Here is a 23125-nt window from a genome sequence, read left to right on the forward strand (position 1 = left end):
TCTGGTCTCCACAGCTTAGAGCTACTTTCACCCACCAGGCCATTGAGGGGCTCTTGGAAACATCTTAAACATATAATACACCACTTAGTATCTTTCTATGAAATGCATTTTATTTTTGATGTGTTAATCTGTAGGAAAAGGTGCTATCTTTCTTTCCTTCCTTAATGGAATATAGATCAACTAAATGACCATGCTTTGTGTGTTACTAATTTTATTGAATGGGAACTGTTTTACTGATATCTGATCTTCTGTTGCTGTGCATGAAAGACACTGCTGTTTGAATCTACTATGATTTACAATATTCCATTTATTTGTGTGAAGGTACATGAGCTGGAAAAGTCAAAACGTGCTCTGGAGCAGCAAATGGAAGAGATGAAGACTCAGCTGGAAGAGCTGGAGGATGAGCTCCAGGCCACTGAAGATGCTAAGTTACGTCTAGAAGTAAATCTGCAAGCCATGAAAGCCCAGTTTGACAGGGACCTGCTGAGTAAGGATGAGCAGAGTGAGGAAAAGAGACGCCAGCTAATTAAGCAGGTTAGTATATCCTTGAGGGTATATAGAGGTGAGTATCATGAATTTAAGTTTTAGGAAAAGTTGGTTTACATTGGAGAAAAAGATAGACTTTATAATGGCCTAATTTAAGTTTACAAGATTAGAGAATTGATGAAGCTGATGTAAACAATTTTTTTCCCATGAATGGTTCAGTTATCATGGCTCCAATCCAAAATTAGCTTGTTAGGCCTAATGGCCTTATTCTGTTCCTTGTCTCAAACATTCAATGGGTTTAGGAGGGCTAGATCATTTTTATTTGCTCTGGCTTTTTAAAAATAAACGTTTTTTTTTAAACAGTAACTATTTTATCTGCTGCTAATTTGTGTGTTCCAGGTGCGAGAGATGGAGAGTGAGCTGGAAGATGAGCGGAAGCAACGTTCCATGGCTGTTACTTCCAAGAAGAAGCTGGAGATGGATTTGAAGGATTTGGAGGGACAAATTGAAGCATCAAACAAAGGTCGTGAAGAAGCCATCAAGCAGCTTCGCAAACTACAAGTAAGCTCTAGCAGTTAGCATAGGGATATGATAGAGCACTCAGCTCTTTGGCCACAGCATTTTGCAACTTCAAGAAGGCTGCTCAGCATCTTGCCTCAGTGGTGCGTGTAGAGTAAGCATTAGCCCCATTCTTTCAGGCTGTTTGTAGTCCAAGTTGGGAGGTAGATGTAAGTCCACCCAAAATGTAATGCTGCTCTGGATTCATTTGGCTTTAAGAAAATCCTCATTGCCTGCATCAGTCCTCATTTGGATGGTAGGCATTGTTTGGAGATCTCTGCTAATTTCCTGTCCCTGACTCCATTCTAGAGTCCAGTATGACAAGTGCTGACAGCCCTCTTGTCCCTCACAAATGCACATTCAAGGAACCAAGGTGATGGTCAGCAGCCAACTGGATTATGGAGAGTATTGTGGTTGAGCGTGCTGCTGTCCCCACCTGACATCCAAACTTGAGCACATCCAAACACTTGGCTCTGAGAAAGCTACTCCTTGGACCCCAGTGGTGTTCAGGTTAATTGTCCTGCCCCAACTACTCTTGCTAACTTAGCACAAACTGGAAATTAGTCTGTGGAACTATAAACTAGTACCATACAAGAATTGTGTTTCCTGTTTTGGGAGGAGGAAAGTTGGGAGAGAATAGGTGCCTGGCTGTGATATATTACATTCTCTTTGTCTTCAACAGGCTCAGCTAAAAGACTGCCAGCATGAACTGAATGATGCTTGCAGCTCTCGAGAGGAAATCCTGACCCAATCCAAGGAAAATGAGAAGAAACTGAAGGCACTTGAGACAGAAATGTTTCAAATGCAAGAGGTGTGAGATTAAACAATGCTATGAAATGAATTTAGAAGAAATTCTATTAAATACTGGAAGATTCTGGAACAATAGTTTTAGCGCTCAACAGATTTTGTTTTTCATTAGTGTTGATCCAGTGCATGCAAACCATTGAGTGACTCAGCTCCCTCTTTAATCAGAATTTGCTTATTTAATTGGCCTTGTTTTGTGAATTTGATAACAGCCAGCTGAGTCATTTGGCAACTGAGTTACTTTAAAAAGCACTATATTATGTCTGTTGCAATAAAAGTGTTGTAAAGGTTTGCATACCATTGGAACTTTTTACGCAGTGAGTGATTGACATCTGGAATGCACTGCCTGTGTGATGGGGGCAGATTCAATCGTGGCTTTCAAAGGGGAATTGGATAATTATCTGAAGAGAGAAAACTTGCAGAGCTGCAGGGAAAAAGTGGGACTGGCTGAGTTGCACTTGCAGACAGCTAGCACATACACAAAGGGCCAAATAAGTCCCCTTCCGTGCTGTAACCATTCTATAATTCTATGTACATGGTTATCCATGATTTGGGCTCTTCTGTTCATTATTTAATGCACTATAAAACTTCAGTATGAAGGACAATATCTTGTGTTAAACATCATGCAAGTGCTGACTCAGGAGTTTAACCTCTAACAAGGTGTGCAGCAGATCTGCTTAATCTTCCACAGGAAAATTTACTTGGGAGCTAGTGCACTAAGCAAAATTTGATCTGTAATTTTAGTATTGTTAGATACTTTCATTGCCTTCAGAGTTGAATTGTATAAAAGTAAAGTCTTCAAATGTGAAGTAGCAAACGTTAGACATGTGAGTTGCAGTGAAGGTTCTATAAAAAGGCAACTGGTCCAGAGTAGATCTTGCCTGCTAAAAAAGGACTCCGCTCAATTGAACAAAAGCCTTTGACCTCACAGGTACCTTGACCAATCCTGAAAGCTTGCAGACCTTGTTATCGCTTTGGTGATAATCTCAAAGTACAATTTTACAATCCCTAGCATTCTATAATTCTAATTTGAGCTCTCTACATAGTGCAATGAGCTGATATCTTACCTTTGCAATATCATGGCTCATGTGTATGTTAAATGACATAGTTAAGTGCAGCCCAAGAATAGTGTAACTCGAACAGAAATTTCTAAGTTGACCTTGGAGTTACTAAATTACTGGTAGAATTTACGTTGGATTGGCAGATGGAGAGTGTCTGTAAAATGCATATTTCAGCAATTGTTTAAATACAATATTGGTTTGATGCATTTGTTGTGAGCTTTTAAGAACATGACTAGTTGAACAGCAGTGACTAACACTGAGCACAATTTTTTATTATCTAGGATCTTACTGCAGCAGAGCGTGCCAGGCGGCAGATGCAGCAGGAGAGAGATGAGCTGGCTGAGGAGATTGCCAGCAATAGTTCAGGAAAGTATGTACTTCTCATAAATGGGGCCTTGTTTTCTTTTTCAAGTTTTGTACCATTCACACAATCGTTGTTCAGTGACTGCCCCTTCTAGGCGAAGAGAGTTAAGCAGGATCTCCTTAGAAATGGTTAGATTAGATAGATTAGAACACAATTGATATTCTGTAGCAGATTCAGTAATCCAATATCTGGGCCCATTGGTGTGCAGTACTCCAGGGCATTGATTTAACTTGACTAGTTGATTAACCCCAGAGAGGTAAACATGTCACTAAAGGTTGGGTTTCACCCCACTTGACTACAGATAACCCTTAATGCCAAGTCCCTATGGCATTGGGTGGTCTTGACTGATAAAACAGCAGAAAGCTTATGAATAGTCATTTGGTAGTATAGAACTTAAGTATTGCTGAAAAAAGAAACATGTCTCTTACCTTGCACTCTTCAGAACACTTCACAATATCAATATAAGGGGATAACAATTTATACTGTATGTAAAAAGAGTGCTGATTGGTTGGCAAGTGGACTCAAGTAGATGCATTGCCATGGAGAATGCACCAGTGATGGTGACTGACAGTTAACTGCCACACATTGTTTGAAATTTAAACCAGGCAACTTGACCCTGATTGGCCAAGGCATTGCCCTGAGGAATAGGTCAGCAAATGGCTGTCACTTATTTTGTTTAGCTGAAATAGGCACAACGTCTGTACATGTTCTTTGCAAAGAACAGGGCCCTGTGTATTAATATATGTAGCTTCCAGTACACGCGAATGCACCACACTACGAGCTGGACTGTCAATCTTAAATTGGTTGTCAGTGTAATTCTTAGCACATGGAGGATTATTTAGCAAATGTTGTCCAATCACAGAATCTCATCTAATGTTGGACACTGTGTTTTGAGTTTTGCAAGCACGGGCTGGTTAGATACGTCTGTACCCTGCCCATGCAAACAGCAGCTGGGAGCATGCTGTTTGATATGATCTGCCAGTCTTTGGGACATACAGCCTACATATCTAGCATCACACTGGCACTGAACTTCATATGCCACATTACTCATTAGCGTGATAGAAAAAACATGTACACACATTGCACCTGTTTCAGCTAAACAACATAAATGACAGTCATTCACTGACTGGTCAAGGCATTGCCCTGAGGAATCAATCGACCTGGTTAATTTGACAGTTAACTGTCAGTCACCATCACTGGTGTATTCTCCACGGCAATACCTCCATCAATCAGAGTCCACTTGCCAACCAATCAGCAATCTTTTCACATACAGTATAAATTATTGTTTTCCCCTGATGTTGGTATTGTGAAGTGTCCTGATGAGCGCAAAACAAAAAACTTCAACATATCTCTTTTTTTCAGCAATGCTCAAGAAAGCCTACTAGAGCTTTATCTTAGTAAGTTATGATTTTGGCTGGATACACTCCAGAATTTCTTTACTTTGGCCAATCTATGTTTAAAATCTTTGAACTTGGAAAAAATGTGATTTGCCCACATGCAGGAAGGGAGTGCACTCTCTTTGAGACATTCTCTTTGGTACAGTGGTACAAGCCACTTGCATAAGTGTTTTAAACATAGTGTTTCAGAATGTCTTCATGCTACCCAAGTAGAGCCTTTGTGATGATCAACGAGAGGTCTACCTCAATACTGACTGATATGTATATCTAACCTGGGGATGTAATAGCTGTATCCCCTTGTGGTTTGGAAGTGTATACTCGCATTTTTCATGTATGCCACTTTGACCTTATCTCACTACATGTTGGCTTTTGACGAGGTAACACAGGAACATTTGTGATTGTAATCACTTACAAGTGCACTTATCACAAATAAGTGCAACTTGTCTTTGTCATATGAAATAATGAACAGACTACTGTTATGACGCGGCAGATGATGTGTGCCAGGCAGATCAAATCCACAAGGGAAACTTGATCATGCGGTCACAATGGTTTTGCAATTTGTATTTTATTTCAAGGTGCGCGCCCTGAATCTGGAAGTAATAAGTCTACTAAGACTTCAGAGATTTTTAGACAACTAAATTAAACATTTATTAACAAAAGAGAGGATTTCAAGCACATGCATAGGTCTACATATAATTATTACAATAACTCTTAAAACCCCTAATTAATCTGGCTTTCAGTTGCACCCCCATTAAGGCAACAGTAAATAAGTTTTAACAAATAGGTTTTAAACAGATCCAGGCAATTCAACAAAATGCCATGGATTGTTGAATTCAAAATGGCTGTTCCAGCTTTGGTTTCTGTAGACAGGCTTAATGAACAAATACTGGAGGCTTCCCATACTCTGTTCAATCTTACAATGCCTTCCCTGACACACAGCCTCATTCCATTCCATTGTTCCATATGTCTTTGGAACTTTACCTTTTTCATAACATAAATCTCTCCATGGTGCTAGTAACCTTTGGGAAAAATAAACACTCTGCTTGGCCTAGTTTCTCTGGCTAGGTGTAACATCCTACTATCCCTTTGAAATTCAAACTACCCTGATTTATCTAAAAAATGCAACTTCCCCTCACCTCATTCTAAGACTTCAGCCATGTTTACATATTTAGCATTTCAAACCTAGCTTCTTTTGATGAGTCAAAGCCTCCAGACCAGCTGTCTCCAATTCAATTAAGTCCCACGCGCACACAAACTATCCAAACCCCACTATTAGCCTACTTTTATAATAACTCTCAATATTGAGAATTATTATACTTTTGTGATGCTACACTTCCCACAACAGTGCTTCATTTTGTTTGACATAATATACTTCCTTGCTGTCATCTGTAAACTACATCTTGCAGCTTTTTGTTGGACATGACTATATCACAGCTTTGTTACAAAAACTTGATTGCCTGTGTCTCTTTGAATAGCTCGAGACCAAACATAAGAGATGCTTATTCTCTTCCAGAAATGGATGAAAAATTTTCCAATGTAATGTGTCTGGAGTGTTTTCCAATTACTAGAACAGGCTGACAAACTACTACTACTCAGCCTCACTGTGGAGATGGATAATGTCACCAGATATACAGAGCTTAATGATGCTTTAGTGAAATAAGTGATTTTTGAAGGTATTTAAAGCAATACATTACTCTGTTTGGAACTGGCTAGATGGTCTTCAATGTTTTTTCTCTGGCTTGATGTGTCCTTATGTTTGTGCATGTCAGGCAGCAATAAGATTAGTACTGCTGTATTTGAGGAGCCTATCTATAACTTGCTGACCAGGCTCATGGCAGGGCTTGGAAGACTGCCCCCCCTGGTTGAAGTGACATTACTGCTGGCACTTTTACTATTCTAAGTGCATGCATGAGAAAGTAAGTAAGTTTAGAATAGGGTAAATGGAACTTTCAGCATTTTCCAAGTAGGGATTGGCTCTTGTTGTAGTAGCTGTCCTAACTAAGGCAGGGAACCAGTTGCAATTAAGGACTTTATTTTGACTAATGTCATTGACTCTTTTGTAGGTCTTTGGCCCTGGAAGAGAAGAGGCGCCTTGAGGCCAGGATTGCTCAGCTGGAGGAGGAGGTAGAGGAGGAGCAGACCAATGCTGAAATGGCCAATGATCGTCTCAGAAAAGCCAATCTCCAAGTATGTGCCCCATCAGTTATCACCTTGTTACTGTGAATTACAATGAGAACATTTTTTTAAAAATGCAGCCTATGGACAATGAGAGATTCCATAAAATATTCCAGTTCCGTGACCAAATAACTCAATTGACTTGATCAATGGTGGCTTCTTATGGTTGGTTCAGAAAACATTGGACTTAATTTTTTACTGGACAATCGCTGATGTGCAAAGTCATTAAATATCAGCACAGGTTGAAAATAGGTTGTGTTTATTTGTGTCGCAACATTAGGTGGGGAGCTCTTTTTGCACATGCTCAGTTGCAGTATCAGTATCAGCTGGTACATTGGAAGCTGCAATGTAACTTGTTTGTTTCAATTCACTGTGAGATTACATAGCCTTTGACAGATCCAGACTCCTGCTAACCAGAATGATGTCAGAAGCAGCTGCATTTGCACCATCAGTTGCAATGTGGGCCAAGCGTGCATGCACAACTATTCCTGATGCCTTTCCACTTGGCTGCAGGAGATAGTATTGAAAATACGACTCTAAAAATAGTATAGCTTTGATTCTTTGGCACATATGTATGCACACACGTGCACACAGGCTCTTGTCAAAGTGGCATTGAACCCAATGAAATTACTTTGTGTATATTTTATAGTTTGCCAGCCAGTCAGAATCTAGGAGTGCCTAAACTTTCTTTCTCATTGTAACCTGGAAACAGTTCTTCAATAAAAGCCAGTGTATGAATAGGGGTATGTATGTGTGGCACAAAGTCTAAATGCTCAGGCAGATAAAATGAAATTCATTTTTATTTGTAATGGATGATTTCACTCTGCAAGTTTTGAGTTGCCTGTTGGATTTTTTTTATTTAAAAACAATTGTTCTGAAGCCCTCACTAGGGGACTGACTTTGTGGACTCTGAATTCATATTGCTGAAGTACCCTTGTAATCCATCAGACGGTATTTTGGTGGGGATAACTTAAAGGGAAGTCGGTTTGTAGGAACTGCAATATGCAGGACAAATCCAACCTGCCCAATTACTGTCCCATTAGTCTACTCTCGATCATCAATAAAGTGATGGAAGCAGTCATCAGCAGTGCTATCAAGCAGCACTTGCTTAGCAATAACCTGCTCACTGACACTTAGTTTGGGTCCCGCCATGGTCACTCAGTTTCTGACCTCATTACAGCCTTGGTTCAAACACAGACAAAAATGCTGTACTACAGAGGTGAGGTGAGAGTGACTACTCATGACATCAAGGCAGCATTTGACTGAGTATGGCATCAAGGAGCCCTAGCAAAACTGGAATCAGTGGGAATCGGGGAAAACACTCCGCTGGTTGGAATCATACCTAGCACAAAGGAAGATGGTTGTCGGAAGTCAATCATCTCAGTTCCAGGAAATCACTGCAGAAGTTCCTCAGAGTAGTGTCCTCGGCCCAACCATCATCTTCAGCTGCTTCATCGATGATTACACAATGTTTAGCATCATTTATGACTACTCAGATGCCATGTCCAAATGTGGCAAGACCTGGACAAAATCCAGGCCTGAGCTGACAAGTGGCAAGTAACATTCGCGTCACACAAGTGCCAGGCAATGACCATCTCCAACAAGAGAGAATCTAACCATCGCTCCTTGACATTCAATGGCACTACCATGGCTGAATCCCCCACTATCAACATCTGGGGGTTACCATTGACCAGAAACTGATCTGGACTAGCCATAGAAACACTGGGGCTACAAGAGCGGGTGAGAGGCTAGGACTCCTGTGGCAAGTAACTTGCCTCCTGACTCTGCAAAGCCTGTCCACCATCTATAAGGCACAAGATGGAGTATGATGGAATACTCTCCTCTTGCCGAGATGAGCACAGCTCCAACAACATTCAAGGATCTCAACACCATCCAGGACAAAGCAGCCACTTGTTTGGCACCCCATCCACAAACCTTCACTCCCTTCACCAGTGTGTACCATCTACAAGATGCACTGCAGGATCTCACCAAGGCTCCTTAGACAGCACTTTCCAAATCCATGAATGCTACCATCTAGAAGGGCAAAGGCAGCAGACGCATGGGAACACCGCCACTTTCCTGATTTGGAAATATATTGCCATTCTTTCACTGTCGCTGGGTCATAATCCTAGAACTCCCTCCCTAATAGCACTGTGGGTGTACCTACACCACATGAACTGCGGCAGTTCAAGAAGGCAGCTCACCACCACTTTTTTTTCAAGGGCCATTAGTGATGGGCAATAAATGCTAGCCTAGCCAGCCACACCCACATCCCAGGAAAGAAAAAAGCCGGGGGGGTGGTGGTTGTTGGCCAAAGTGTTTCACTCCATATTCTTAGAAAAAGGTGCAAGAGCTAAAGCTGATACTGTTTTATATCTCCTAATGATTCTGTTAAACAGGTTGACCAGATAAATGCTGATCTTTCTGCTGAACGCAGCAATGCTCAGAAGTCTGAAAATGCTCGCCAGCAACTAGATCGTCAGAACAAGGAGCTGAAAGCCAAGCTGCAGGAGTCGGAGAATGTTGTCAGATCTAAATATAAGGCAAACATCACAGCATTGGAGGCCAAAATTGCTCAGCTGGAGGAGCAGCTTGATGCGGAGACTCGGTACAAATAGATCAGAACTATAGATTAAATATGCCAGGAACAGATATTTTGGGAAGGAGGTGGAGAAACACTTGTTTTTAAAATGATTGGAAGCCAAGTACCCAAAACAAATAAGGTCCATAATTCGACCCAAGGAGTGTCACTTAGCCTGCATAAATGGTGGATTTGGGAAATGTAAATGCTGCAGTTTAATATTAGTGCTGTTTCAAAGTTATAGACTTGTAGACGTCTACAGCACAGAAGGCGACCATTCAGCCCATCGTGCCTGCGCTGGTCAACAAAGATCTGACTACACAAAACAAAAACAGAATTACCTGGAAAAACTCAGCAGGTCTGGCAGCATCAGCGGAGAGGAAAAGAGTTGACGTTTCGAGTCCTCATGACCCTTCGACAGAACTAGGCGAATCCCAGGAAGGGGTGAAATATAAACTGGTTTAAGGTGGTGGGGGGGTGGGGTTGGGTGGGGGGAGAGAAGTGGAGGGGGGTGGTGTGGTTGTAGGCAAAAGCAGTGATAGAAGCAGATCATCAAAAGATGTCACAGACAGCAGAACAAAAGAACACATAGGTGTCGAAGTTGGTGATATTATCTAAACAAATGTGCTAATTAAGAATGGATGGTAGGACACTCAAGGTATAGCTCTAGTGAGGGTGGGGGGAGCATAAAAGATTTAAAAATATTTTAAAATAATGGAAATAGGTGGGAAAAAGAAAAATCTATATAATTTATTGGAAAAAAACAAAAGGAAGGTGGAAGAAACAGAAAGGGGGTGGGGATGGAGGGGGGAGGTCAAGACCTAAAGTTGTTGAATTCAATATTCAGTCCGGAAGGCTGTAAAGTGCCTAGTGAGAAGATGAGGTGTTGTTCCTCCAGTTTGCGTTGGGTTTCACTGGAACAATGCAGCAAGCCAAGGACAGACATGTGGGCAAGAGAGCAGGGTGGAGTGTTGAAATGGCAAGCAACAGAGAGGTTTGGGTCATTCTTGTGGACAGACCGCAGGTGTTCTGCAAAGCGGTCGCCCAGTTTACATTTGGTCTCTTCAATGTAGAGGAGACCGCATTGGGAGCAACGAATGTAGTAGACTAAGTTGGGGGAAATGCAAGTGAAATGTTGCTTCACTTGAAAGGAGTGTTTGGGCCCTTGGACAGTGAGGAGAGTGGAAGTGAAGGGGCAGGTGTTGCATCTTTTGCGTGGGCATGGGGTGGTGCCATAGGTGGGGGTTGGGGAGTAGGGGGTGTTGGAGGAGTGGACCAGGGTGTCCCGGAGGGAACGATCCCTACGGAATGCTGACAGTGGGGGTGAAGGGGAGATGTGTTTGGTAGTGGCATCATGCTGGAGTTGGCGGAAATGGCGGAGGATGATCCTTTGAATGCGGAGGCTGGTGGGGTGATAAGTGAGGACAAGGGGGACCCTATCATGTTTCTGGGAGGGAGGAGAAAGCGTGAGGGCGGATGCGCGGGAGATGGGCCGGACATGGTTGAGGGCCCTGTCAACGACCGTTGGTGGAAAACCTCGGTTAAGGAAGAAGGAGGATATGTCAGAGGAACTGTTTTTGAAGGTAGCATCATCGGAATAGCTATGCCTGTCTCTTTATGGGGTATGTGGAACATTCCTTGTTCCAGTCCTACTCTGGCCCCCTTCCACAGCTCTTTCTCCGGTACATCGATGATTACTTCGGTGGTGCTTCGTGCTCTCGTCAGGACTTGGAAAAATTTATTAATTTTGCTTCCAATCTCCACCCCTCCATCATTTTCACGTGGTCCATCTCTGACATTTACCTTCCCTTCCTTGACCTCGCTGTCTCAATCTCTGGTGATAGACTGTCCACCAATATCCATTACAAGCCTACCGACTCCCACAGCTACCTTGACTACAGCTCCTCACACCTTGCTTCCTGTAAGGACTCCATCCCATTCTCTCAGTTCTGTCGCATCTGTTCCGATGATGCTACCTTCAAAAACAGTTCCTCTGACATGTCCTCCTTCCTTAACCGAGGTTTTCCACCCACGGTCGTTGACAGGGCCCTCAACCGTGTCCGGCCCATCTCCCGCGCATCCGCCCTCACGCCTTCTCCTCCCTCCCAGAAACATGATAGGGTCCCCCTTGTCCTCACTTATCACCCCACCAGCCTCCGCATTCAAAGGATCATCCTCCGCCATTTCCGCCAACTCCAGCATGATGCCACTACCAAACACATCTTCCCTTCACCCCCACTGTCAGCATTCCGTAGGGATCATTCCCTCCGGGATACCCTGGTCCACTCCTCCATTACCCCCTACTCCCCAACCCCCACCTATGGCACCACCCCATGCCCCCGCAAAAGATGTAACACCTGCCCCTTCACTTCCACTCTCCTCACCGTCCAAGGGCCCAAACACTCCTTTCAAGTGAAGCAACATTTCACTTGCATTTCCCCCAACTTAGTCTACTACATTCGTTGCTCCCAATGCGGTCTCCTCTACATTGGAGAGACCAAACGTAAACTGGGCGACCGCTTTGCAGAACACCTGCGGTCTGTCCACAAGAATGACCCAAACCTCTCTGTCGCTTGCCATTTCAACACTCCACCCGGCTCTCTTGCCCACATGTCTGTCCTTGGCTTGCTGCATTGTTCCCAACGCAAACTGGAGGAACAACACCTCATCTTCTGACTAGGCACTTTACAGCCTTCCGGACTGAATATTGAGTTCAACAACTTTAGGTCTTGACCTCCCCCCTCCATCCCCACCACCTTTCTGTTTCTTCCCCCTTCCTTTTGTTTTTTTCCAATAATATAGATTTTTCTTTTTCCCACCTATTTCCATTATTTTAAAATATTTTTAAATCTTTTATGCTCCCCCCACCCTCACTAGAGCTATACCTTGAGTGCCCTACCATCCATTCTTAATTAGCACATTCGTTTAGATAATATCACCAACTTCGACATCTATGTGTTCTTTTGTTCTGCTGTCTGTGACATCTTTTGATGATCTGCTTCTATCACTGCTTTTGCCTACAACCACACCACCCCCCCTCCACTTCTCTCCCCCCACCCCCCCACCACCTTAAACCAGCTTATATTTCACCCCTTCCTGGGATTCGCCTAGTTCTGTCAGAGGGTCATGAGGACTCGAAACGTCAACTCTTTTCTTCTCCGCCAATGTTGCCAGACCTGCTGAGTTTTTCCAGGTAATTCAGTTTTTGTTTTGTATTTCCAGCATCCGCAGTTTTTTGTTTTTATCTCTGACTACACATCCCATTTTCCAGCGCTTGGGCCATAGCCCTGGAGGCTATGGCAACGCAAGTGAATATCTAAATACTACTTAAATGCTACGAGAGTTTCTGACTCAACCACCCTTTCAGGCAGAGAGTTCCAGACTCCCACCACCCTCTGGGTGAAAAAATTTCTCCTCAATTTCCCTCTTAGCCTTTTACCTCTTACCTTTAAATCTATGCCCCCTGGTTATCGACCCTTCTACTAATGGAAAAAGTGCCTTCCTATCTATGCCCCTCATAATCCTTTATACCTCTATCAGGTCCCCTCTGAACCTTTGCTGCTCCAAGGAAAACAACCCCAGCCTATCCAATCTTTCCTCATAGCTCAGACCCTCCAGCCCAGGCAGCATCCTGGTAAATGTCCTCTGCGCTCTCTCTAGTACAATCACATCCTTCCTGTAATGTGACCAGAACTGCACACAGTACTCCAGTTCAATTTGCAATTGCCAGTTGCAATTGAGACATATTTTTACACTGAAGGATAGCACAAGATAGGGCAGAGTTCCCTTGTGATCTGGTGGTGCTTTGGTATCAATTCCGCTGTGCACCACTTCAGTGATAACACAAATTTAAAAAACACAAATTATAGAATGGCTACAGTACAGTAGGAGGCCATTTGGTCTGTTGCATCCATGCTGACTGTGTATAGAATTCACTTCCCTGCCCTTCTTGTAATCCTGAAAATTCTTTCCCTTCAGGTGCTTAATCGATTCCCTTTTGAAAATCATGATCGAATCTGTTTCAACCACAGTCTCAGGCAGTACGTTCCAGATCCTACATTTGTTTTTTTAAAAAAAAGATTTCCTCGTGTCACCATTGGTTCTGTTATCATGTCCTCTGGTTCTCAACCTTTCCGCTAACGGAAACCATTTCCCCTTATCTGCCCCATCTAAACCCCTCATGATTTTGAATACATTTCAAATCCCTCCTCAACCTTCTCTTTAAAGCGAGCATCCCCAAATGTTTTGATCTATCCACAAAACTGAGGTCCCTCATCCCTGCAACCATCCTTGGACTCTTTTCTACCCCCTCTCAAATAGTGTGCCCAGAATTAGGCACAATATTCCAGTTGAGCCCAAACCAGTGTTTTATAAAGATTGTTCATAACTTGTTTGCTTTTGTACTCTGCCTCTATTTCTAAAGCCCAGGATGGGATCCCCAATGCTTTTTTAACCACTTTCTTGACCTGCGCTGTCACCTTCAATGAGTTGTACACATATGCCTCCAGGTTTCCCTGTTCCTGCACCCTTTTTACAATTATCCTTGATTTTATATTGCCTCCCTTTGTTCTTCCTACCAAAATGTATACATTACACATCCCTGTCTGAAATTTTCATCTGCCATGTGACTGCCCATGCCAATGTCTATGCCCTCTTGAGATCTGTCGCTATCCTGCTCACCGTTCACAATGTTTCCAAAGTTTGTGTTATCTGCAGATTTTGAAATTGTGTCCTGTACAAGTCTAGGCCCATGTTATTAATATATATCAAGAAAAGCAGTGGCCCAGGTAACAATCCCTGGGGAACCCCACTGTATACCTTCCTCCAGTCCAAAAAACAACTGTTCACCACTAATCGCGTTTCCTGTCACTCAGCCAACTTGGTATCCAGGCTGCTGCTGTCACTTTTATTCGATTTACTTCAACTTTGCTAGCCTATTATAGGGCACTTTGTCAAACACCTTTTTGAAGTTCCATGTACACTACATCAACTGTATTACCCTCATCAACCTTTGCTGTTAATTCATCAAAAAACTCAATCAAGTTAGTTAAACAGTTTGCCTTTAACAAATCTCTGCTGGCTCTCCTTAATCACTTGGACAATTGAGGATTAATTCTTAATTTTTGTCCCGGATTATTTCTAAAAGTTCTCCCACTACCAAAATTAAACTGACTGACATGTAGTTGCTGGGTTTGTCCTTACACCCTTTTTTGCATAAAGGTATAATATTTGCAATTCTCCAGTTTCCTGTATTACCCCTGTATCCAAGGAGCATTGGAAGATTATGCTGATGTCTCCATAATTTCCACTCCTGCTTTCCTTCATCCTGAGGTGCATCCCACACTGTCCTGGTGACCTATCAACTTTAAGTGCAGCTAGCCTTTCTAATACCCCCTCCATCAATTTTTTAGCCCATCCACGGTCCCAACTACTTTCTCTTTCACTATACTATCCCAGTTTAAAGTAGGATAATTGAAGGCCCTCATTAGTTTTTGCATCTCTAATTTCCCTGCATATTTGTTCCTCTGTATCTTGTCTGCTAGTTGACAACCTATTGCATACGTCAGAAGTGTAGTGGTACCTCTATTTTTTCTTCACTCTAACCAAATAAATTCTATCCTTGACCCTTTATAGAACGCCCTCTCTCTAGCACTGTAATATTATCCTTGATCAACACTGCCATCTCTCTTTTTCTGTCTTTCCTGAACACTTTGTATCCAGGAATATTTATTACCCAATCCTGCTCTTTTTCTTGAGCCAGGCCTTCCATTATCATCGCACCATAAAATTTCCATGTGGCTACCTGCACCTCACTAACCTTGTTTACTATCCTTTGTGTGCTTGCATACATGAACTGTAAACCTAATTTAGACCTCATTGCATTTCCTTTTACTTTGACCCCATCTAATAGCTTATTTTTTCTTACTCTAGGTTCTATCTGTCCCAATCCTTTATGTACCATGTTTTTCCTTTCTAATGCTACATCCTGGTTCTAATCCCCCCTGCCTAGTTAATTTAAATCCTCAATAATAGCACAAGAAAACCGCCCTGCCAGGACATTGATTCCAGTTTTGTTGAGGTGTAACCCATATAAATTCTACCTCCCCTGCCACCAGCCCCAGTGACCCTTGAATTTGAAGCACTCCTTCCATCTATTCAGCTTTGCACTCACCTGTGTCATCCTATTTCTGTATTCATTAAATTGTGGCACTGTAAGTAATCTGGAGATTAGTCTCTTTTGAGTTACTGTTTGCTCACCATCTTCACTCCCTGCACCACCACATACAGTGGCAGCAGTGTGTGCCACCTACAAGGTGCACTGCAGCAACTCACCACGGCTCTTTCAGCAGCACCTTCCAAACCTGCGACCTTTACCACCTAGAAGAACAAGGGCAGCAGATGCATGGGAATTCCAACACCTGCAAGTTCCCCTCCAAGCCACATACCATCCTGACTTGGAATTATATCGCCGTTCCTTCACTCTCGCTGGGTCAAAATCCTGGAACTCCCTCCCAAACAGCACTGTGGGTGTTCCTGCAACACATGGGCTGCAGCGGTTCAAGAAGGCAGCACACCACTTTTTCAAGGACAATTAGGGATAGACAATAAATGCTGGCCTAGCCAGCAAAGCCCATATTCCATGAACAAATTTTAAAAATCTCTTCACTGCTCAAGGAAAAGCAATACTGACTGACTGTTTCTGTATTGACTTTAATTTGGGAGGGTATGCATGGGACAGTCAAGTTTTTAAATATCATTGATCAGTTTCCCGCTTCCAAATACCTTTTAACCTTGCAAAAAATAAGACTAAACTTTCACCAACTAGGTTGGTAAATACCCCACACAATGTGAAGATGCACCATGAGTTGCAGGAAGGTTCCAGGTTTGATCCTTGGTCTGTGGTTAGTTAACTGATCTTAGTTGGGGCAGGTTTAGGCCATAACCTCTGAGATTGGGAAGGGAGAATATTAGTTACTGATGACCCTCTGATTAAATAGCTATTTGGTAGTACAGAACTTGAGTATTACTGAAAAAAGACCAATGCTTTTTGTCTTGCACTCATCAGGACAATTCGCCAGAATACCAAATTGCAAAGGGAACAACAATTTACACTGCATGAGAAGAGAATGCTGATTGGTTGGTTGGCAAGTGGACTGTGTTTGGTGGAGGCGTGGCCATGGAGAATAACTGATAACTGACAGTTAACTGCCAAGCTTTGTTTACATTCAAGCCAGGCAGCTTGACTCTGGTCAAGGCATTGCGCTAGCGAATGAACCAGGGAATGGCTGTTGCCTGTTTTGTTCATTTGATAAAGGTGCAATGTTCCTCTTGTCTGCAATAACATGGCCCTATGTATTAATATTTGTAGCTTCTATCACACGTAAATGAACCTGACTGATGATCTTAATTTGGTTGTCAGTGTAATTCTTAGCACAGTCAGGATTGTTTAGGCAAATGTTGTCCAATTGTGGAATCGCATCTACTGTTGAACACTTTTTTGAGCTTTGCAAGCACGAGCTGCTTGGCTAGGGTCAGTACTTTGCCTGTTGTGAACAGCCGAAGGGACATGCTGTTTGGTACAACCCATCAATCTTTGGGACGTACAGCCCATATACCTAGCATCACACCAGAACTGAAATTCTATACCACATTACTCATTTGTGTCCACTGTACTCACTGCTCCCAATGCGGTATCCACTACATTAGGAAGACTAATCACAGACTGCGTGATCGGTTTGTGGAACACCTTTGTTCAGTCCGCAAGCATGACCCAGACCACCTTGTCGCTTGCTATTTCAATGCACCACCTTGCTCCCATGTCTACATGTCCATCCTTGGCCTGCAATGTTCCAGTGAAGCCCAACGCAAACTGAAGGAACAGCATCTTATTTTCCGATTAGACACTTTACAGCCTTCCGGCTTTAACAATGATTTCAAAAACTTTAGACAATGAATCCTTACCATCTTCAACACTTTTTTACTTTTATTTATCTATTTAGTTATTTTCATTTATTGATTCATTTTTTAAAATTGTTTTTTATTATTATTTTATTGCTTTTATCCTTTTTCCCCAATCCCCCCACTTTCCTCCTTACCCCCACCCTCCTCAACTCCCACACAGGGCCATCTGTCACTTGTTTCCATGTTGCACTTTCACAGAGCACTAACCCTTGTTCAGCAATTAACGCATTCTGCTGTCTTACCTTGATGCCACTATCAAGAACTTTCTTTAGTCTTTAACACTACCATTAATACTCCCTTTGTCTTGTGTCCATGACATCTTTCAGTCTCTCCTGAGCTCCCACCTGTCCCTGACCTATTTTTCTCCACCTTCAACACCCCTTCTTAAACAGTATAATATCCATCACATTTCTACTGCCCTTTAGCTCTGAGGAAGAGTCATATGGACTCGAAACATTAACTCTCTCTGCCTCTCCACCGATGTCAGGCCTTAGTTTTTCCAGCATTTTCTGTTTTTATTTCAGATTTTCAGCATCTGCCATATTTTGCTTTTACTCATTTGTGTGATGGGCAGAACTTCTTTTTGGCTTGACGGCAGCATCCTGTTATTGGAGAATACCATTCGTTTTGCTATTGCACAGTAACAGCTTGAAATGGCTAGCTTCACCTGTTGCTCAAATTTTTGAGCTTATTTTTCCAGGGTACTCTGAGGTAGACTAGGCACTTTTCAGGAACAAAAGTGGCAGCCTTAGGTCCATTCATGAGTTTGCACAATATACAGCGTGCAATGCCCTGATAAGGGTAGCCATTATCCTGTAGGATGGCTTTGGCGTGCCCTATTGCAGCATCAAGCTTGCACAGTGAGCGAATGGCCTTATTTACGAGCCTGTCAATAAGGCCAATCTTTTAGCGCGTGGGACTGTAGGAATCCCAATGTGTATATTGACCAGTGAAGGTAGGCTTGCTGTAGACTGTAGTGAACCCACTGGGAGATTTCCCAACTAGCACTTCAAGGAAAGGGAGCTTGTTTGACTTCCATTTCAAATGTAAATTTGAGCACAGGATGGAGCCCATTAAGGTGTGTAAGGAAATTCTTACATGCAGCTGCGGATTCAAATGTAGTAAAGGTATCATCCATATATTGGAAATATGCAAAGGGTAGGAAGTTAGTTGTCATTCCATCGAAGATGCATTTGCAAGGGCTGGACCTAGAGGGGATCCCATGGCAATGCCATCTATTTGGCCATAAATAATGTCATTAAAACTGAACTCAACTGCATGAGTTGCTAAGTTCATAAGTTCAATGAATACTGATTCAGACAATGGCAGCAGGTCATACGTTGGTGAATAGGCTAACAATGTCGAATGAATACTTGGTTTAGGAGAGGATGGGGCTACCTGTAATGTTCCAAAACATCAAATAGCCTGTAATGTTGGCTTAGCCTCATAAATAAAGTACAGGAGGCTATCACACATCTGTCTTCAGTAAGTGTTATCACTTTGAGAAAATTTGCAAACTAACTTTACTGTCTTTATCAAACTAGCGATAAACAAGCTGCCAGTAAGTTGGTGCGTCGCTCTGACAAGAGGCTGAAGGAGTTGATGCTGCAGATGGAGGATGAAAGACGCAATTCTGATCAATACAAAGACCAGGTCAGTCGCAGCTTTTGATGCTGTCTATTGCAAGATATGCTTTTGAAATATGAGCCACACAAGTTCACAGGCAGAACAAAGAAGGTGGTTCTGCATTGCCAGTATGAGGACCTAGGTACCAAATTAAGAAGCAGAACCTCAAAGGTCATAATCTCTGGATTATTATCTGAGCCACATGCAAGTTGTCATAGGACAAATCAGAGAGATGAATGTGTGCCTCAAAGACTGGTGTGGGAGAAGTGAGTTCCAGTCTGTGGGGCACTGGCACCAGTACTGGGGAAAGTAGGATCTGTACGGTTGGGACAGACTACACCTGAACTGTGCTGGGACCGGTGTTCTTGCAAGCACATAACAAAGGAAGTGGAGAGGGTTGAAACTAAATAGTGGGGGCAAGTGATCAAATTTGGAAAGATGTGGTAAACCAAAGAGTAGAGACAAGGCAAAGGAGAAAGGTACTATTACGGGAAATGAAAAACAGAAAGCGACAGGAAGGGAGAGTAAATCAACGGATTAAATTAGAAGCTATATATTTTTTAAAAACTGAAAGCTCTATCTGAATGCACGTAGCATTCAAAACAAAACAAAACTGGTGAACTGAGAGAGCACATAGAAATAAATAATTATGATTTGATAGCCATCACGGAGACATGGCTGCAAGAGGACATGGATTGGGACCTGAGTTTTGAAGGGTACAGGATATTTAGGAAGGAAAGGAAGCGAAGAAAGGTGGAGCGGTGGCTCTGTTAATGATGGTATTAGCACAATAGAGAGGGATGACCCTAGTTCAGGAAACCAGGGTGTAGAAACAGTTTGGGTAGAGACAAGAAATGGTAAAGGCAAGAAGTCACTTGTGAGAGTTGTGTACAGGCACCCCAACAGTAACCACATGCTAAGGTTGAGCATAAAGGAAGAAATAATTGGAGCTTGTCAGAAAGGCATGGCGATAATCATGGGAGATTTTAATTTACATATAGACTAGAAAACTCAGATGGGCAAAGATGGCCTAGATGACGAGCACGTTGAATATTTTTGGGATAGTTTCTTGGAACAGCATGTTCTGGAGCCAACCAGAGAGCAGGCTATACTACACCTGGTATTTTGCAATGAGATGGGAGTAATTAATTAACTTGTAGTGAAGGCACCCCTAGGTAGCAGTGCCCATAATATGATTGAATTTTACATTCAGTTTAAGGGAGAGGGGAGTGGGCCTGAGACTAAGTTTTTAAACTTTTAAGGGCGACTCTGAAGGCATGAAAGCTGAACTAGCAAATTAGGATAAGGGATATGTCAATAGTGGCTAATATTTAAGGGGATGTTTCAGAATACACAGAACAGATACGTTCCAACGAGTAAGAAAAAGTCCAAGGGACGGACACACCGTCCATGGTTAACTAGAAAGGTTAAAGATAGTATCAAACTTAAAGAAAAAGTATATAATTGTGCAAAGACAGGCGGAAGGCCAGAAGATTGGACAGAATATAAGGAACAGCAAAGAATGACTAAAAGACTAATCAGGAGGGAAAAATTAGAGTATGAGAGAAAGCTGGCTAGCAATATAAAATCAGATCGATAGAGTTTTTATACATATTTTAAAAAGAAAAGTTAACAAAGTGAGCATTGGTCCCATAGAGTGAGTCTGGAGAATTGATAATTGAAAACAAGGAGATGGCAGATGAATTGAACAGGTATTTTGCATCAATTTTCACTATAGAGGATATAAGCAACATCCCAGAAGCAGCTATAAACCAGGAAATGGAAGTGGGGAAGGAAGTCGAGAAAATTACAGTCACGAGAGAAGTGGTCCTGAGTAAATTGTTGGAGCTGCAGGCTGACAAGAGCCTGGGTCCTGATGAACCCCATCCTAGGGGTTTAAAAAAAGTGTCCAGTGAGATAGTTGATGTATTGGTTTTAATTTTCCAAAACTCGCTAGATTCGGGGAAGGCCCCATTAGATTGGAAGATAGCAAATGGAACTCCCTTATTCAAAAAGGAAGGGAGACAAAAAGTGGGAAACTACAGGCCAGTCAGCTTAACATTTGTTGTAGGGAAAATGTTCGAAGCTATCATTAAAGAAGTTAGAGCAGGGCACTTGGATAAGCTGAAGATCATCAGGCAGAGTCAACATGGTTTCGTGAAAGGAAAATTGTGTTTAACCAGCTTATTGGAGTTCTTTGAGGAAGTAACATGTGCTGTGGATAAACGGGTACAGGTGGATATACTGTACTTAGATTTCCAGAACGTATTGATAAAGTGCCACATCAAATGTTATTGTGGAAAATAAAAGCTCATGGTATAGGGGGTAATATATTGACATGGATTAGAAGATTGGCTGGCTAACAGGAAGCAGAGAGTAGGCATAAATGGGTCTTTTTCAGGTTGGCAAGATGTATCGAGTGGTGTGCCACAGGGATCAGTGCTGGGACCTCAACTGTTTACAATTTATATAAATGACTTGGATGAAGGGATGGATGTCAAATTTGCTGATGACACAAAGATAGGTAGGAAAGTAAGTTGTGAAGAGGACGTAAGGAGGCTACGAACAGGTGTAGATAGGTTAAGTTAGGGGGCAAGGATCTGGCAAATGAAGTATAATGTGGGGAAATGTGAAATTGTCCACTTTAGCAGGAAGAATGAAAGAGAAGCATATTATCTAAATGGTGAGAGATTGCAGAGGGACCTGGGTGTCCTAGTGCATGAATCACAAAAGGCTAGGACACAAATACAGCAAATAATCAGGAAAGCTAATAGAATGTTATCATTTATTGCAAGGGGAATTGAATACAAAGGTAGGGAAGTTTTGCTTCAGTTGTACAGGACACTTGTGAGACCACATTTTGAGTACTGTGTACCTTAATTAAGGAAGGATGTAAATGCATTGGAAGCAGTTCAGGGAAGGTTTACCTGACTAATACCTGGAATGGGGGAGTTGTTTTATGAGGAAAGGTTGGACAGACTAGGCTTGTATCTGCTGGAATTTAGAAGAGTAAGAGCTGACTTGATTGAAACATATAAAATCCTGAGGGGTCTTGACAGGTGGATGTGGAGAGAATGTTTCCCCTTGTGGGAGGGTCTAGAACTAGGACTCACTATTTAAAAATAAAGGATCACCCACTTAAAACAGAGAGGAGGCGAAGTTTTTTCACTCTCTTCCTGAAAAGGTGGTGGAAACAGAGTCTTTGAATATTTTTAAGGCAGAGGCGGATAGGTTCTTGGTAAGCTGGGGGTTGATAGGTCATTGGTGGAATGCAGACTTCAGGTTACTGTTAGATCAGCCATGATCTTATTAAATGGCGGAGCAGGCTCAAGGGACTGAATAGCCTACTCCTTGTTCATATGTTCCTTTTACCCTGAAACACTTTCTAAGCCATACAAAACATTTGCCTTGGGATTGATGATGTATAGTTTCATGCTGTGATATTTCTTCTGACAAGCCAATTTCTTCTCACTGAGAAACCTATCTGCAAAATTTGTAAATTGCAGTAAAGGTGTGTGCATATTTTCTTCCACATTATAACATAGACAGCAGCCCAGATTATTAAATCAAGAACAGAAGTATTTATCTTACTGTTTTGCCAGCATTTTTCTGTTCTATGACTCCTGCTGGAGCTTGTGACCTTCTGCTAATCCTCTGGTGGTACTACTTTCAAACTGACTGCTGGGAGGAGCAGTCTGAGGATAACTCTGAATTCCTTCCTACTCTGGGAGGAACTACTTGAACTCCATTTAATACTTCCTGCCAGCAATATAACTCATATCATACCAGATCATAACATTCCATGAGCGTCAACTTTAACCATTTGGTCTTGAGTCCTTCTGACATCAACTTTTCAATCACCTGGCTCTGAAACAACAGCTTTAAATGTTTTGTCAAATGTCACAGTTCCATTGTACAGCAATGCCCATGATGCACGTCATCCATAGCTTTGTCATCTCAGCCTCTTGCAGGTGTGAAGCCTGTTCCAGGCTAGGCTACACCAAATTCACCCAGTCACTTCTGCCTGGACTTGATGGGTCTACTGGCTTCCTTTTGTGCCGTTGTGACTGTCTTACTGGAAGAGAACCCTGGGGGTCTCCAGAATATCAAT

The 23125-nt window shown here is 42.4% G+C and overlaps 1 protein-coding gene across 2 annotated transcripts in view; it reads left to right on the top strand.

Annotated features, from left to right (window-relative positions):
• The window catches only part of LOC121271794 (myosin-9-like), a 188674-nt gene that overhangs the window by 159984 nt on the left and 5565 nt on the right, over window positions 1–23125 (top strand). For both annotated transcript variants that reach the window (XM_041178075.1, XM_041178076.1), the window contains 7 exons: window positions 322–534; window positions 886–1047; window positions 1727–1855; window positions 3191–3279; window positions 6734–6857; window positions 9245–9453; window positions 18933–19041. In XM_041178075.1, the coding sequence (XP_041034009.1) occupies window positions 322–534; window positions 886–1047; window positions 1727–1855; window positions 3191–3279; window positions 6734–6857; window positions 9245–9453; window positions 18933–19041 (1035 nt within the window). The remainder of the gene's footprint in view (window positions 1–321; window positions 535–885; window positions 1048–1726; window positions 1856–3190; window positions 3280–6733; window positions 6858–9244; window positions 9454–18932; window positions 19042–23125) is intronic.

This window comes from Carcharodon carcharias, chromosome 31 (genome assembly GCF_017639515.1).
Source record: "Carcharodon carcharias isolate sCarCar2 chromosome 31, sCarCar2.pri, whole genome shotgun sequence".
NCBI lineage: Eukaryota > Metazoa > Chordata > Chondrichthyes > Lamniformes > Lamnidae > Carcharodon > Carcharodon carcharias.